The 12253-nt window shown below is 48.1% G+C and overlaps 3 protein-coding genes across 6 annotated transcripts; 2 read left to right on the forward strand and 1 right to left on the reverse strand.

The window, feature by feature from the left end:
• The first annotated feature begins 826 nt into the window (after nucleotides 1–826).
• Nucleotides 827–3662, forward strand: Naa35 (N-alpha-acetyltransferase 35). The gene is made up of 6 exons (XM_017150106.3): nucleotides 827–1004; nucleotides 1090–1462; nucleotides 1521–2088; nucleotides 2150–2331; nucleotides 2386–3411; nucleotides 3465–3662. Exons 1-6 carry the CDS (start codon nucleotides 994–996, stop codon nucleotides 3603–3605), a joined length of 2301 nt encoding a protein of 766 aa, XP_017005595.2. The 5' UTR covers nucleotides 827–993; the 3' UTR covers nucleotides 3606–3662.
• On the reverse strand, nucleotides 3606–4895 carry Zfrp8 (Zinc finger protein RP-8). Its single transcript, XM_017150107.3, has 3 exons — nucleotides 4554–4895; nucleotides 4412–4496; nucleotides 3606–4354 (listed from the first exon to the last, which is right to left on the reverse strand). The coding sequence occupies exons 1-3, from the start codon at nucleotides 4820–4822 to the stop codon at nucleotides 3665–3667; spliced, it is 1044 nt and encodes a 347-aa protein (XP_017005596.2). The 5' UTR covers nucleotides 4823–4895; the 3' UTR covers nucleotides 3606–3664.
• Nucleotides 4896–5471: 576 nt separating this feature from the next.
• Nucleotides 5472–12136, forward strand: tamo (PUB and ZnF_RBZ domain-containing protein tamozhennic). Of its 4 annotated transcripts, XM_070214026.1 has the most exons (5): nucleotides 7291–7366; nucleotides 7513–7594; nucleotides 8881–9042; nucleotides 9099–10582; nucleotides 10646–12136. In XM_070214026.1, exons 3-5 carry the CDS (start codon nucleotides 8919–8921, stop codon nucleotides 11447–11449), a joined length of 2412 nt encoding a protein of 803 aa, XP_070070127.1. In that variant the 5' UTR covers nucleotides 7291–7366; nucleotides 7513–7594; nucleotides 8881–8918; the 3' UTR covers nucleotides 11450–12136. The 4 variants fall into 4 exon arrangements, with proteins under 4 accessions (XP_017005558.2, XP_070070127.1, XP_070070128.1 ...); XM_017150069.3 differs by lacking the exons at nucleotides 7291–7366; nucleotides 7513–7594 and adding an exon at nucleotides 5472–5999; XM_070214027.1 differs by lacking the exon at nucleotides 7513–7594 and having other exon boundaries at nucleotides 7345–7366.
• Nucleotides 12137–12253: the final 117 nt, after the last annotated feature.

A 12253-nucleotide genomic window follows, 5' to 3' on the forward strand; every position in this document is an offset into this window, starting at 1 on the left:
GGGGGAGAGCGAGCGAGTGAAAATGGGGCCTCCGTGGTAAACAAACCAATCCAACCCCTCGTGGTTTGTTTCCACTCGCAATTCGGATACTTGTAACACTCGGCTGGGTGGACAACCCCAAAATCCGTGGGGCGGGCGTCAGAGACTCGTAATTCCGAGTGTAATTCGGAGTGAAAGCGTGCGAGCTTTTCCGCTTCCGATAACAGCGGTCACAAAATGCGGCTGATAAGATAGTTGAACGCTCCGGCTCAAGGCATATTTTGCTTTAATCAAGTCGCGCATAAGTGAGTTTTCAAACAAACGATCCGTCTTTTATCTACCGCCGAACTGTTCTGCTCAATTTGGATGGTCGTGTGGCTCTAAAAACGCTTTCTTGCTGTTTCAGTCATTTTGTTTAGTTAATGAGACAGCCGCCAGTCCAATGAACTACGCTTTTCCTGTTTATGTCCATTTTCCCCTGACTCAGCATTCGAAATTTTTTACATTTGTAACGTCTAGGTCTCGTCTCGGCGCTGTTCAGAATAACAGTACACTGGAATTAGCACCAGAGATGCACATTTCTTATTTGAAATGTTGAAATAAACAAAATAAAATAAATAAATAAAACTTTTGATAATATCTTCAAACTTTAAAAACTTTGTAATGCGATTAAAAGTGAGAAAAACCGTTTTAGGTTCAAAACCATTTGAAAAAAGATATTTTTGGTTCTTAACGGTATATTCGACAAATCGACAGGAGAATGTCTCTGCTAAGTCGGAGGGTGCACTCGCTAGCCTATCGATACATCCCCTAACATCGTTATCGAAATTACATATGGTTTTTTACATATGTATGTATAGACATACATGCATACATATGTATATGATATAAAAAAGGCAGAACTTTTATAAATAACAGAAAGTTTGTGGCAAATCGAGCCACAGGTTGAGCGCCTGTAGAATATATATAGAATATATAGACTGTGACTTGCGGCGGAGGAAAGAAGCGAGCAGAATGAACGGAAGGTGAGCCAGAGACCACCGGCGAAACCAAAGCCCCTGGTGGATGTATCTACATATGGAGTATTACCTTCTTATTATGCATCCACAGCAGCGTTGCGGAGCCTCCGGACTTCCAGGCGGCCACTGCAGCCGCGGCGGCAGCTGCTCGGGCCAGCAGCTCGGAGCAAGACGAGTGGAGCGTGGGCGAGTGCGGATTCCTGGACCCGGAAGTGCAGCGCACCATGCGGAGCGGCAGTGCCGCCGAGGACATCACCCAGTATCCCATGCACGGCTGGGTGGACGTCACCCGGGAGTTCCACGACGCCTGTGCGGAGCTACAGCCCGGTGAACTGGCCCAGGACATGCTCTTCGGCCTGTTCGAGGCCATGTCGGCCATTGAGATCATGGATCCCAAGATGGACGTGGGCATGGGCTTCGACAAGCAGGACCTGCCGCCGCCCTCCTTCGAGGCAGCCATTGCAGTGAGATTCCCATTGTTTATAGCCAGTGAAAGGTATTAAATCTCAAACTCTTTTTCAGACGGGCGCCATTAAACTAGACGATCTCACGCCTTCCGAACTGATTGGCATCTATGATGCCTTGTTTTCCTGCCTGGTCTCCTGGCTGGAGGGCAACTCCATGGACCAGGTGCTCTTCACCTGCCTCTATCTGCATGCTCCTGCCCAAATTAAGGACAAGGCGCTGCGCGTCTTCTGCACAGCTGTGCGCAATCTCATCGTGGTCATCAAGAACATCATTGCCGTGGCCGCCGTCAACGAGGAGGAGGATTTCCAGCTGTACGGAAACTCTGCTTTGTTGGCCGCGGAGAAGGCACAGCCGGCGACGGTTTACAGTTCTCTGAAGGAAGTGGAGGACGAGCTAATACGCAAGTGCAAGAAGCTAACGGCCACGGAGGATTGGATGGCCGTGGTTCACCGGTTGCGCTTTATGCGCCACCTCTTTCAGGTCATCTACCACGTGGAGCAGATGGGCAGCAACGACACCGTCGATGACAAAGTTGACATCTACAAGATCCTGCTTGTGGCCTCTGAGATGCTGCCGGGCATAAGGAACACCCTGGAAAGGGGCACCCAACCGGAGAAGGGCTGTAAGAGGTCAAAGGACTTTTTCCCCTATAAATTCTAATCCCTTCCTCCTTTGATAACCAGCTGAAGCACCCAATCCCATGGGCTTTTCGCCTCGCATCCACGACCGAAGCCAACCGCCCGCCTTTCCGCGCAGCATCAAGATCAGGGATCGTCCGGCCAGCTTTCAGTTCCTGGAGGAAATGATTGCCCGCTTTAAGTACGCCTGCAAAGTCATCAAGTACAAGGATTACTACTCGGCGTTGGTGGGTCAACTATAGAGTATAACTTAAGCATATAATAACTGAGTATCTTTACAGAACTTCTTCATCGAGTACAGCAAGAAGTCGGGCCAGTGCATCCTGTCCAGAAGTGTACTACAGAGTCTGTTTAGCGCCAACATGCGGGTGGCGCATGGAAAGCTTCCCATGAAGCAGTTCCTGCGCCACTCGGTGCAGATCTTCAACTCGCCGCCCGTGCTGAATGCAAAGCATCCAGTGGCCGCCGATCCCAAGGTGCAGCAGCATCTGGAAAACTTCTTCCGCTATTGCATCAACATGAACACATTTACCCAGTTTATACGGATCTGCGGCTTTAATCGCGCCAGGCAGCGCGATAAACTGGCGCGACTGATAGAGAACTTCGACACCATCCAAGTGGATGCAGCGCGGCTGGACTCGCTGATGAACCAACTGGCTAACGAGCGGGCCATGGAGGGAAACGAGTCCATGGCCACCGCTCTGAAGCACAGCACCCACTTCTCCACCTGGGTGCTGTACAACTGCTTCCGTGCAATGCTGATCTTCCTGATGTCCGGCTTCGAACTGGAACTGTATGCTGTGCATGAGTTCCTCTACATCTACTGGTACCCCTACGAGTTCCTCATTGGCTTCCTGGTCTCCGCCTTGACGCGCACGGAGAACATTCTGCTGGCCCAGGAGGAGTACGCCGAGCACCAAAGCAAGATTCAGTCGGGCGGCAAAAACCGAAAGGCTGCCAAGCCGAAAAAGAACAAAAAGCAACAGCGACCGTATCGCGCCGAGATCGTCTTCTATCACGCATTACTCAGCCTGTGCGGCGGAATGTACAAGGCCATGGGCGCCTTGACCAAAGACGGACGTGTGCGCCTGCCGCTGTCCAAGTTTGACAACGAGGAGATCCGCTACAATCGCCGCTTCCTGCCCTTCGCCACGCTCACCAGTCCGCCGCCCGTATCGTACGCAGAGTTCAAGAACATCCGGGAGCACATGATGCGCCCCAGCGTCGAGGATCTGTACACTTACGCGGCCAAGCACTTTGACCAGGCGCGCAATGTTCTCGAGAGCATCCAGAATCCCGATCAGGAGGTAAGCTAAAGGAGTTCTTAATGTAAAGCTTATAAATTAAGATGTTTTTTTAGATGCTGGACCTCCTGCAAATCGCTCGAACCAACTTCGTGGTGATGAATGTGCTGGCCCGCGGTCACCAGAAGGAATTGAAGCGCCAGCCAGAGTTTGACTTCTCCAAGCACAGCTACTTCCCCATCATCAAGCTGAAGTAGAAGATGTTCATGTGTTCCGTAATTGACAAGAATTAAATTTATATGTATGCATTTTAATGTCAACTCTGATCCTCCGCCGCAATGTCCTGCTTGATGAGCAACTCCTCCACGTAGCCCTCGATGGGACAGCTCTTGGCACAAGTATAGACCGCCAGGACGCCCCAGTCGAGGTTGTCGTCTTCGAGCAGCGTAAGAGCCTGCGGCATGATTTGGAACTCGAACTGGCGGGCTCCTCCGCAAACGGAGCAGTTGGGCAGCTCCTTTAGTTGATTCTCCACCGTTGTGGCTATGTTGGTGATCCACAGAGGCTGTCCTCCCCGTTTGTAGCGCACAATCTGATCGGGTTCGGCGGCCGTTTGCTTTTTGAACTGACGGAAAGTCTTGTCATCGGCAGCCGTCGTGTTTCCAAAGTACTTGTCCATCTCCGCCTCGGAAACGTTGCTCAGGTCTCCTGTCTTTCCACTGGCCTCCAGTTCCTGGAACTCGGCCAGGCGAGCCTCGTCGTCTTTGTCATCTTCGCCGGATTCTATGGGATTGCTGTCCATCACAATCTCAAATTCAGGGAAGACTATTTGGGCCAGAGGTGAAGCAGTGGTTCCTCCTGCTGTCCCGCAATTGGGCTTGTGCTGCGGCCAGTGGGCCCGCTGGTGCTCCGAGGAGCAGTAGTGGATGGCCTTGCACTTGCTGCAGGCGTGAGGAGCATGGCATCCACAGGCGGCGCACAGTTTCTTCAGGCTGGCAACGGCGGGCTAAAAATATATACTATAAGTAAAAGGGATATATAGGGTTACAAATGCTGTTCCTACCAGGGGATCTCCCACGTCGCTCGGCTCCTCCTCCGAGTAGAACTTGTTCTTCCGCGGCAACTGTGACCTCAGCACAGTGAAATTGCTGAAAAGGCAGGGAAAATTAAATATCTAGTCGACCAACATTGCTGGACAGGATTACCTCGCGTTCTGGGCCTCCTGGCAGTCGGGATTCCGGCAGAGGAACACATAGATCGAGCGGTGGAAGTTGAACCCATCCTCGAAGGGGGCGTACAGCTGGACCAGGAAGGATTTGGGCGCCTGGCACTTGCTGCACTGCATCTGCGAAGTGGGCGGCAGGGACTCGAGTTCCAGCCAGGCGGGCTGGCCACCCAACTTGCTGGGAAAGTACCGGTTACTTAGCCAGGCGGCATCGTCGCTTTTCTCCGCAAATCCCAGATCAATATCCATTTCCACCGATCGAAAAAAAACAGAAATGTGTTCGGTGAGACCGTAATTGGGCCGCCAGAAAATACCAATTTCAAAATTTACTATAACTAAAAACCCAACATATATTTTAGGGGAATCACACTGTTTAGTATTTTGGCGCATAGTCCGGAAATTTGTAATAATTTTATTAATATTGAATATTGAATCTGTTTGAGCAATACTTCGCTTATTATATATTTTATTTTATAGCTTATTTATTGTTTTTCCTAAAAACATGAAAAGAAATGTATTTTCAATAGGTTTAAGATATTAAAATAATAGAAATAAGGGGGTACCTAAAACAAATAATAAAAATACATCAGTCCATAACATGGCGGTTAAACATCTTAAATAATATAAAATTCTAACAAGACAAATAATTGTAATTCTAATAATTTCACATTTATATACATTTTAAATGAATATTCACCTAAATCCTTAAATATAATAAATTCTTAAGTGGTAATTTACAAATATAAATAGAATTTCAAGCAACAGAACCTGAACATTGCAAATCAAAACCCCCTATTTCTACGCCCCTGATAACAAAGCTCAATAACGACGGTATTTGGTATTTTCCCCAACGCTTTTGCGCGACATCCAAGATTTTCGCCACTTCAGTATGCGGTCATCTCTCAAAGTTAAAAGTTAAGTTCTCCGAACTGATTTAATTCGTATTTTATTTACCATTGTGATAAACGCGTGTGAAAAACAAAGACTTTCCAATTACCTGCGAACCCAAAAAGATTTCCGAGCGAAAGTGCAAGTGGACAAAAACGAGCGGAAAAACGGGTTTTCCATTTGATTTGATTTTGATTGTGAAAGCGCAAGATTTGTCAACGCAAACAAGCAAGAAGAGGAGCCCGTGGATAGCGTAATATTTGTTAATAATAATAGCATCGCGAAAAACAACAACAACATTGCGGAAGCAGAATCTTCGACTTATCGTGTTGCCCATTTCCGTCGCAGGGCTAAAAATAAAACCACCCACGCTCCCCTGCCCCCAAAAATCACCACCCACACCCCGCCCACAATTAACCCACACCCACGCACAATTTTGGAGAGGTAAACTTGTGTTGACTTTTCCAGCGCGCGGACTTTTCCGGAGGAAAATGCAAAAATGAGAGTTCGAGCAGCCAGCAGACAACTGGGAATTTGCGTAAGTTTAAAGCTGATGCTTCCTGGTTTTGGATTACAGGGTATCAGTATTTGTTGGTGAGAGAGTGAACCAAAAAGGGTTTTTTTTGTTGCTCGAAATAAATACGTTCACTTAAAACAGATGTTGGATGAACACATAAGTAGTGAAAAATCAAGTAAATTTAATAAATTTGTTAGAGCACAAAAAGAAAACTTGTTACATGTGATGTGATTAACAATAAAACTTGATTAAATGAAGGAATCACCTTAGATATTAAAAAACCAACTTTAGTTTTGGATCTCTACTAGGTATCCCCACTTCGAAACCCCATATTTCTGCTAACTTTCTGCCTGCCAAAGAGCCGGGTGAGCTTTTATTTGCTAAATTTAGTGCCGCATTGCTGAAAATAAGAATGGGAGCACCCTGCCATCGGTTGCCGGTAGGCAGACACACATAATACATATGTATAATCGCCCATGATGGCCAGTATATATAGCGTACATCTCTCGCCAGGCCAGATGACTCGACTGCCACTCGAAACTGTTGCACGATTTATCCCATCCCGACCAATCGATACCTCCAGAGCCCAGCCTCAGTGCAAACTTTGGCTTGGAGTCCTGCCTAAATCAATAAACGCCTCAAATCCCTGCCATATTGCGTCCATTGTAATGTCAGCACACATTCTCGGCCAAATCCAAAGGCATTTCCACTCGGCTGCAGGCATTTATGCGTCCACTCTGCGGCCTCCACTGACAGGCCAGGCAATAAATATTGAAAATTCAATTACCCGTCATGCAGGCAGACGAAATTCCATAAAATTATTATAACCAGAGTGCGAATAGCAGTATGTATGTATGTGCCTGTGCATAGCTTTCGGTTACTTTAAGTAAATAAATAAACCCATCTTCTGACCACATTTTCACTCAATCTGCCGAGTTGGCAAAGCCTTATTGCTTTACCTCGCATGCAGGCTATTGATTTTAATTCGCCCCGTAATCATCTTGCTTCATTTGGCCACCGTATTTATGCTTTTCCCATGAAAGCCTGACTTTCTTTGGACCCGCTTTCCCTTGGCCCTTCGCTTTTCCTCACTGCCAACAAATGTGTGCGGACAAATGGCTGTGTATTTCAACGCTGGAAAGCATTAATTAAAATGCATTGGACTGGGGAAGCTATCAGTTGCATGGACATTTCATTGATTCGGAGATTCATTAATATTTGAGGGGATAATTGCTTGCTACCTACCTTTCAAGACTCACAATTCAGCCCTAGCAACTTCACAGAAAATTGTCAGTTTAAAATTAAGTTAGGAACACATTTCTATAAATAAATTAAATTACAAAGAAGTAATAAAATCGGCCCTTTGTTGAAACAAAAAAAAGATAAGAGTAAATAGTTTGTTATTTCTTATACATAAGAATTATTTCTTATCACTCAGTAAATTTGAGCTGTTCTTGCTTTCCGTTCCCTTTGCTCTCCCATTCACACCCCAATTTACTCAGTTCTTTTTACTTCCTTTCCGCTATTTACTCAGTCGGCAGTACTTGCAATTACACTTGTTTTTCTACGCCCGCTTTGTTTCTCATTCGCATTCTGATTGGAGCGCCAACCGCCAAGTGAGTCACTCCCCAAGGTTATTCAACGTAGCTCTCTTTTTTCCTCAAGCTCTCAGGTTCTCCATTTCTCCCGACTGGTTAAGTATATCGAATGATAAAGGCCAACGGACGATCTTTGGCTCACACGATAGCCGATATCAATATCAGATACCCAGTCAAGTGGCTCTCTTTTTTTAAGAGATAGAGTCAAGCGATGTCATCGCAGGGCTTCTGGGTTCCTATAGAGCATTTGTGGGCTTTCTTTCGGGTCAGCGAGCAGATAATACCCCATTCCAAAGTTAACCGCTTCCGAGTCCCAGATAATCTGCTAATTAAAGCTAAATAGATAGTAAGGGTTGAGTATTTGAGGAACTTAATATGTAGAAAAGTAACTGTTTTGACGTTATCTACAATTAGCATGTTAGCTGTATAATATCTGCCCAGTTTAAGTGTATTTACTTACTTATATGTAGGTATATATTCGTTCTAACATTTAGCTTCTTATTATCTTAACAATTTTTACACATATACAATAAAATAAAAAAAGAAAAGCTATCTTAATATATATTTTTTTTACCATATTTATATTTCCAAAACCTTTTCCAGTAGATAAGCTTTAAAACGATAACCATTTTTGGTAAACTTTTAATTCTATGTTAGAATTATTATTTTTTTTTTCAATTATTTGCATAAAATCTTTAATTTATTTTCGTCTTATTTGGATTTATTTTATTATCGTGTCTATATTGCAAAAACGAAGCATAGTCCGCTTTTAAGTTTTTTAAATACCGGGGAACCCCCTATAAAACTATTCCCCCTGAAAGCCACCCTGTCAATGACTCAGCTTCCACTACTAAAATACTCCCTATACGGAATTGTTGCTCATATTATTGTTCTGACTAAAGCAAACATAATCAGAGGTGAGCGTTCCGGTGAGCTTTTTGTTGTCAACTGTTTTTGTCGTCGAGGTGGCGTTGGTTACTACTGGTTAGGTTCTCTCCTGGCTGGGAGGAAATTGATAAAGTCTACGGGAATGCCACTATCGATGACGGGCCACAATGGAAGCCCATTGTTTGCTCTTATCTGACCAGTTATTGTTACTCCACCAGCAAGCATAGTTATTTATTTATTTACTTTATTTATTTGGTGCATGGTTCGATTGCGTGCGTCATGCGGGGAAAGATGTGATTCTGGTGATTCATGCCAGACGAGTGCATCCTCATCCTCATTCCCTTGGTAGAAAATCAATAGGGCTCAAGGCTCTCGAGATGTTTGCAGTAGTGTAACCTTGCGGCTTTGTTTTGCAGGAGCCGGAGGCGCCTTGAATGAGAGTCCTCAGCCCGACATGTCAGATTTCGTGCCGCGCGACCTCCTCCCCGATCTGTGGGAGGAGATACTCCGGCGCCACTGGATGTTCCTCGAGACGGAGGAGAGCATGCAGAAGCTCGAGGAGCGCAAGCAGCTGGAGGGTGAGTGGGTCATCTAATCCTGCTCCTCAGTATATCTAAATAAATTCCATTTACAGGCTGCCTGAAGGAGTTCCTCTGCGTGGTGCAGCACGATCGCAAGTTCTTCCTGCCGGAAACTGGGCTTGTTCTGCGGCGATCCGTGCGTGAGCTTCCGGACTTTTCAGCCCAGAATGCCCTCGTGGCCTTCGAGACCATCAGCCAGTATGCCAACAACCTGTTTACGAAACCCTGGCGGAAGGAATATCGCACTCTTAAGACCTATTCGGGATGCTTCCAGCACGACATCCAATCCCGCCTGCTGGACGCCGAGCAGCTCTTCCTGGCCATGGGTTACCGGCGGGTCTCCGAAGACACCTTCGTCCTCGAGGGACCCATCTGTCCGGACCAGGTGACGAATGTGTCGCGCGATGCCATGGCCGCCTACGTGGAGTGCCAGATCATGAAGCACATCTATGCGGGAGTCACGGCGGCGGGATACAGCTGCACTTGGAAGGACATTTTGCAGTATCGCGAGCGAATCGTGGGTGGCACGTCGAGGACCATCAAGGAAATGGTCAGCCAGCTGAGTGAGAAACGGATGCGCAAGGAGCAGCAGCAGCAGTCGCAAGTGCAGGAGAATACCTACAGCAATGTGGCTACAGTGGCGCCACCAGCCGGTTGTGTCCTCCACGGCAGCAACAACCTGGCCACGCATCATCCCAGCAGCTCCGGCAGTTGCGCCCTGCATCCAAATGGCTTAAACGAGGTGGGAAAGTATATGCCGCCGTATCCAGCGCCTCCGCCGCAGTCACATCTGTCTGGTCCTTTAATGACGCACTCTCGCAGCTTGGAGCACTACCAGGAGCCGCATGCCCATCTGCCGCATCGCCACTCCTTCGACCAGCAACACCAGCAGCAATGTCAGCTGCCCCACGTCTACGAGGCGCCCTACGATTGCCTGGATGGCCTGAGCATGGGCAGCAGTGCCTCCTACGCGGCTGTGGCTGGTGCCTATAATGCTCCAGGAAATCGCTATCCGCTGCCGTACAACATCTCCAGCCAGCTGAATGCACCCTATGCCGCGCCCGTCGATGTCTATGGCAGCGGGGAGAACGCCAACATGTACGCCACGCTGGGAAAGACGGCTGCAGCCCACAGCTGCGACTTCCATCGTCGTCAGCCGAGCACTTCTGCAGCTGCCGCCGCCGCCTTGGCCGCAATGCAGCATCGGCAGAGCACCTATCCGCCGGACCACCATCTCATCGACTTTGACGAGCGGGCGCATCTCACGCAGCACGACTTTGGGACGCACGACTACGATCCGCAGTACGCAGAGCTGAGGGCTCAGGTGCAGCCCAGTATGCGCAGCAATCCGGCTGCAATGTATGCCACCTACGGGGGCTACGATCTGCCCACCACGCTGCCGCAAGCGCAAGCGCCAACGTCGCAGGACATGTACATCTATGCCCGTCCGGTGCCCAAGAGCAGCCGGATGCGGGCGCTGGCCGAGGCGGGGGGCATAAATCCGACTGACAAGCATCCGCGATCAGCGGAAAGGCAGGTGAGTTGTAAAGGGTTTTATATTTTAGCAATGTTTCTCATTCTTCACCTATACCCAAAACAGAATACCATGGACAATAATCGCAAGATGCACAAGGAATTGAAGGAGCGGTCTAGCCGAACGGCTCCAGCGAAGAGATCGGGCAACGAACGTGATATACCCACCACCATTTCCGACATGAACAGCTACGACTCGGCCAGTCTGGATGGTTTTGTGGCCCTGGACAGCGCTTCGCCGCCCCTGATGCCCAAGGTGCAGGAGGGCGTGGGCAGTTTCGAGTCCTGGAACTATGTATTCAAGAACCTCGAGCGCTCGGGCTACACCAAGGACTTGGGCGACCGCGAGGACTTGCTGGTACAGAGCCTGGATCTGGACTCGCTGGCCATAACGAATAACGGAGTGCCAGCTCCTCCTCCGGCGGAGAAGCGACGCGAGCCCACAAAAGCCACGAATGGCGAGAAGGCGCGCACGCTGGAAAAGAAATCCGGGACGAGTCGACGCGAGGCGAAGGTGGTGACGGCCCCGGCGCCAAGTCCTTTGCCCAACAGCAGCAGTGCCGGCGTGAAGAAGAAGTCTGCCTTGAAGTCGGCCATCGTGGACAATCGGGGAACAGGATCGCGGCATCGCACGGGAGCTGTGCCCAAACAGCCGCCGGCCGTCTCGCCGCAGCTGATCGTGACCAGTCCGAACGAGTGGAGCTGCAGCTTCTGCACGTTCCTCAATCCGGACACCAAGCGCATCTGCGAGATGTGCTGTCGCAGCAAGGACTTCAATCTGGAGGCCGCCACGGCGGCTTCCTCCTCGGCCGCTGCAGCTGCCGCAGCTTCGGCGGCCAGTGTGTCGCACGCATCCTCGACCTGCGTCTAGGATGCAGCTCGTCGGAACAAACCCCTCGTTAGTGATACAAATAGCAGTGTATAGCTTGATATATATTTTTTATACGACCAATGTAAGCCTGTGCGCGTGTCTCCAAGATCTAGTCTCGTAGTCTCGTCGTTCGATGGCAGGCAAGAAACCCTTTGTTATCCGGATCCATACTCCGTGGATCGCAGCGGATGGCGCTGCAGACGGACGATAATGTGTGCGTCTGTGGCCTGTACATATGAAGTATTCTAATTAGTTACCCCTACTTGTAAACACACGCTTTAATTAGTTTTAGATTGTTTCCCCATTGTTAAGGGCGCTTCTGTTTCAAATTACGTGCCTCCCTGTATAAGTCATCTATATATATATATATATACAACACACATATAGACATTTATATATATTTGTACGTGTGCATGCGACGCGAAAAGCGAGAGAGTGAAATTTGAACTTGGACATTTTCTAGGAAATCAACTGATAATTATATACCTTATACTAAATAGTTGCATTCACAGTACATACGTATTTCCGACAGTAAATCAGAGTACATAGCAGTTCTATACCGAAACTTGCATAGATAATACACACCTATAGCCGTAACTTAAGCGATTTCAATTCGAAGAACCGAGCTAAGCATAATGCGAAACATAAATAAATCGAACAGAACTGGTACGGGTTGTAAACTTGAAATTTTTGATTCAAATTTTATCAGAAAGGAGTAGCTGGAACTACAGTTCCTCACTTCATCCAATGTGCATGGACAGCCGAAGAGTAAACCACGTCATCCCACCCACCCAAGCTATGTGA

Source organism: Drosophila takahashii, chromosome 2R, assembly GCF_030179915.1.
Source record: "Drosophila takahashii strain IR98-3 E-12201 chromosome 2R, DtakHiC1v2, whole genome shotgun sequence".
NCBI lineage: Eukaryota > Metazoa > Arthropoda > Insecta > Diptera > Drosophilidae > Drosophila > Drosophila takahashii.

What these genes read in the sequence shown, in the direction of transcription:
- Naa35 (XM_017150106.3), top strand. An exon ending in CCTTCGAGGCAGCCATTGCA is followed by an intron (nt 1,463 to 1,520) that starts GTGAGATTCCCA and finishes ACTCTTTTTCAG; the next exon opens with ACGGGCGCCATTAAACTAGA. An exon ending in AGGATTACTACTCGGCGTTG is followed by an intron (nt 2,332 to 2,385) that starts GTGGGTCAACTA and finishes GTATCTTTACAG; the next exon opens with AACTTCTTCATCGAGTACAG.
- Zfrp8 (XM_017150107.3), bottom strand. Translation starts at nt 4,822, where the DNA reads ATGGATATTGATCTGGGATTTGCGGAGAAAAGCGACGATGCCGCCTGG. An exon ending in CAGGAGGCCCAGAACGCGAG is followed by an intron (nt 4,497 to 4,553) that starts GTAATCCTGTCC and finishes CTGCCTTTTCAG; the next exon opens with CAATTTCACTGTGCTGAGGT. An exon ending in GCGACGTGGGAGATCCCCTG is followed by an intron (nt 4,355 to 4,411) that starts GTAGGAACAGCA and finishes ATATATTTTTAG; the next exon opens with CCCGCCGTTGCCAGCCTGAA.
- tamo (XM_017150069.3), top strand. Translation starts at nt 8,919, where the DNA reads ATGTCAGATTTCGTGCCGCGCGACCTCCTCCCCGATCTGTGGGAGGAG. An exon ending in GGAGCGCAAGCAGCTGGAGG is followed by an intron (nt 9,043 to 9,098) that starts GTGAGTGGGTCA and finishes TTCCATTTACAG; the next exon opens with GCTGCCTGAAGGAGTTCCTC. An exon ending in CGCGATCAGCGGAAAGGCAG is followed by an intron (nt 10,583 to 10,645) that starts GTGAGTTGTAAA and finishes TACCCAAAACAG; the next exon opens with AATACCATGGACAATAATCG.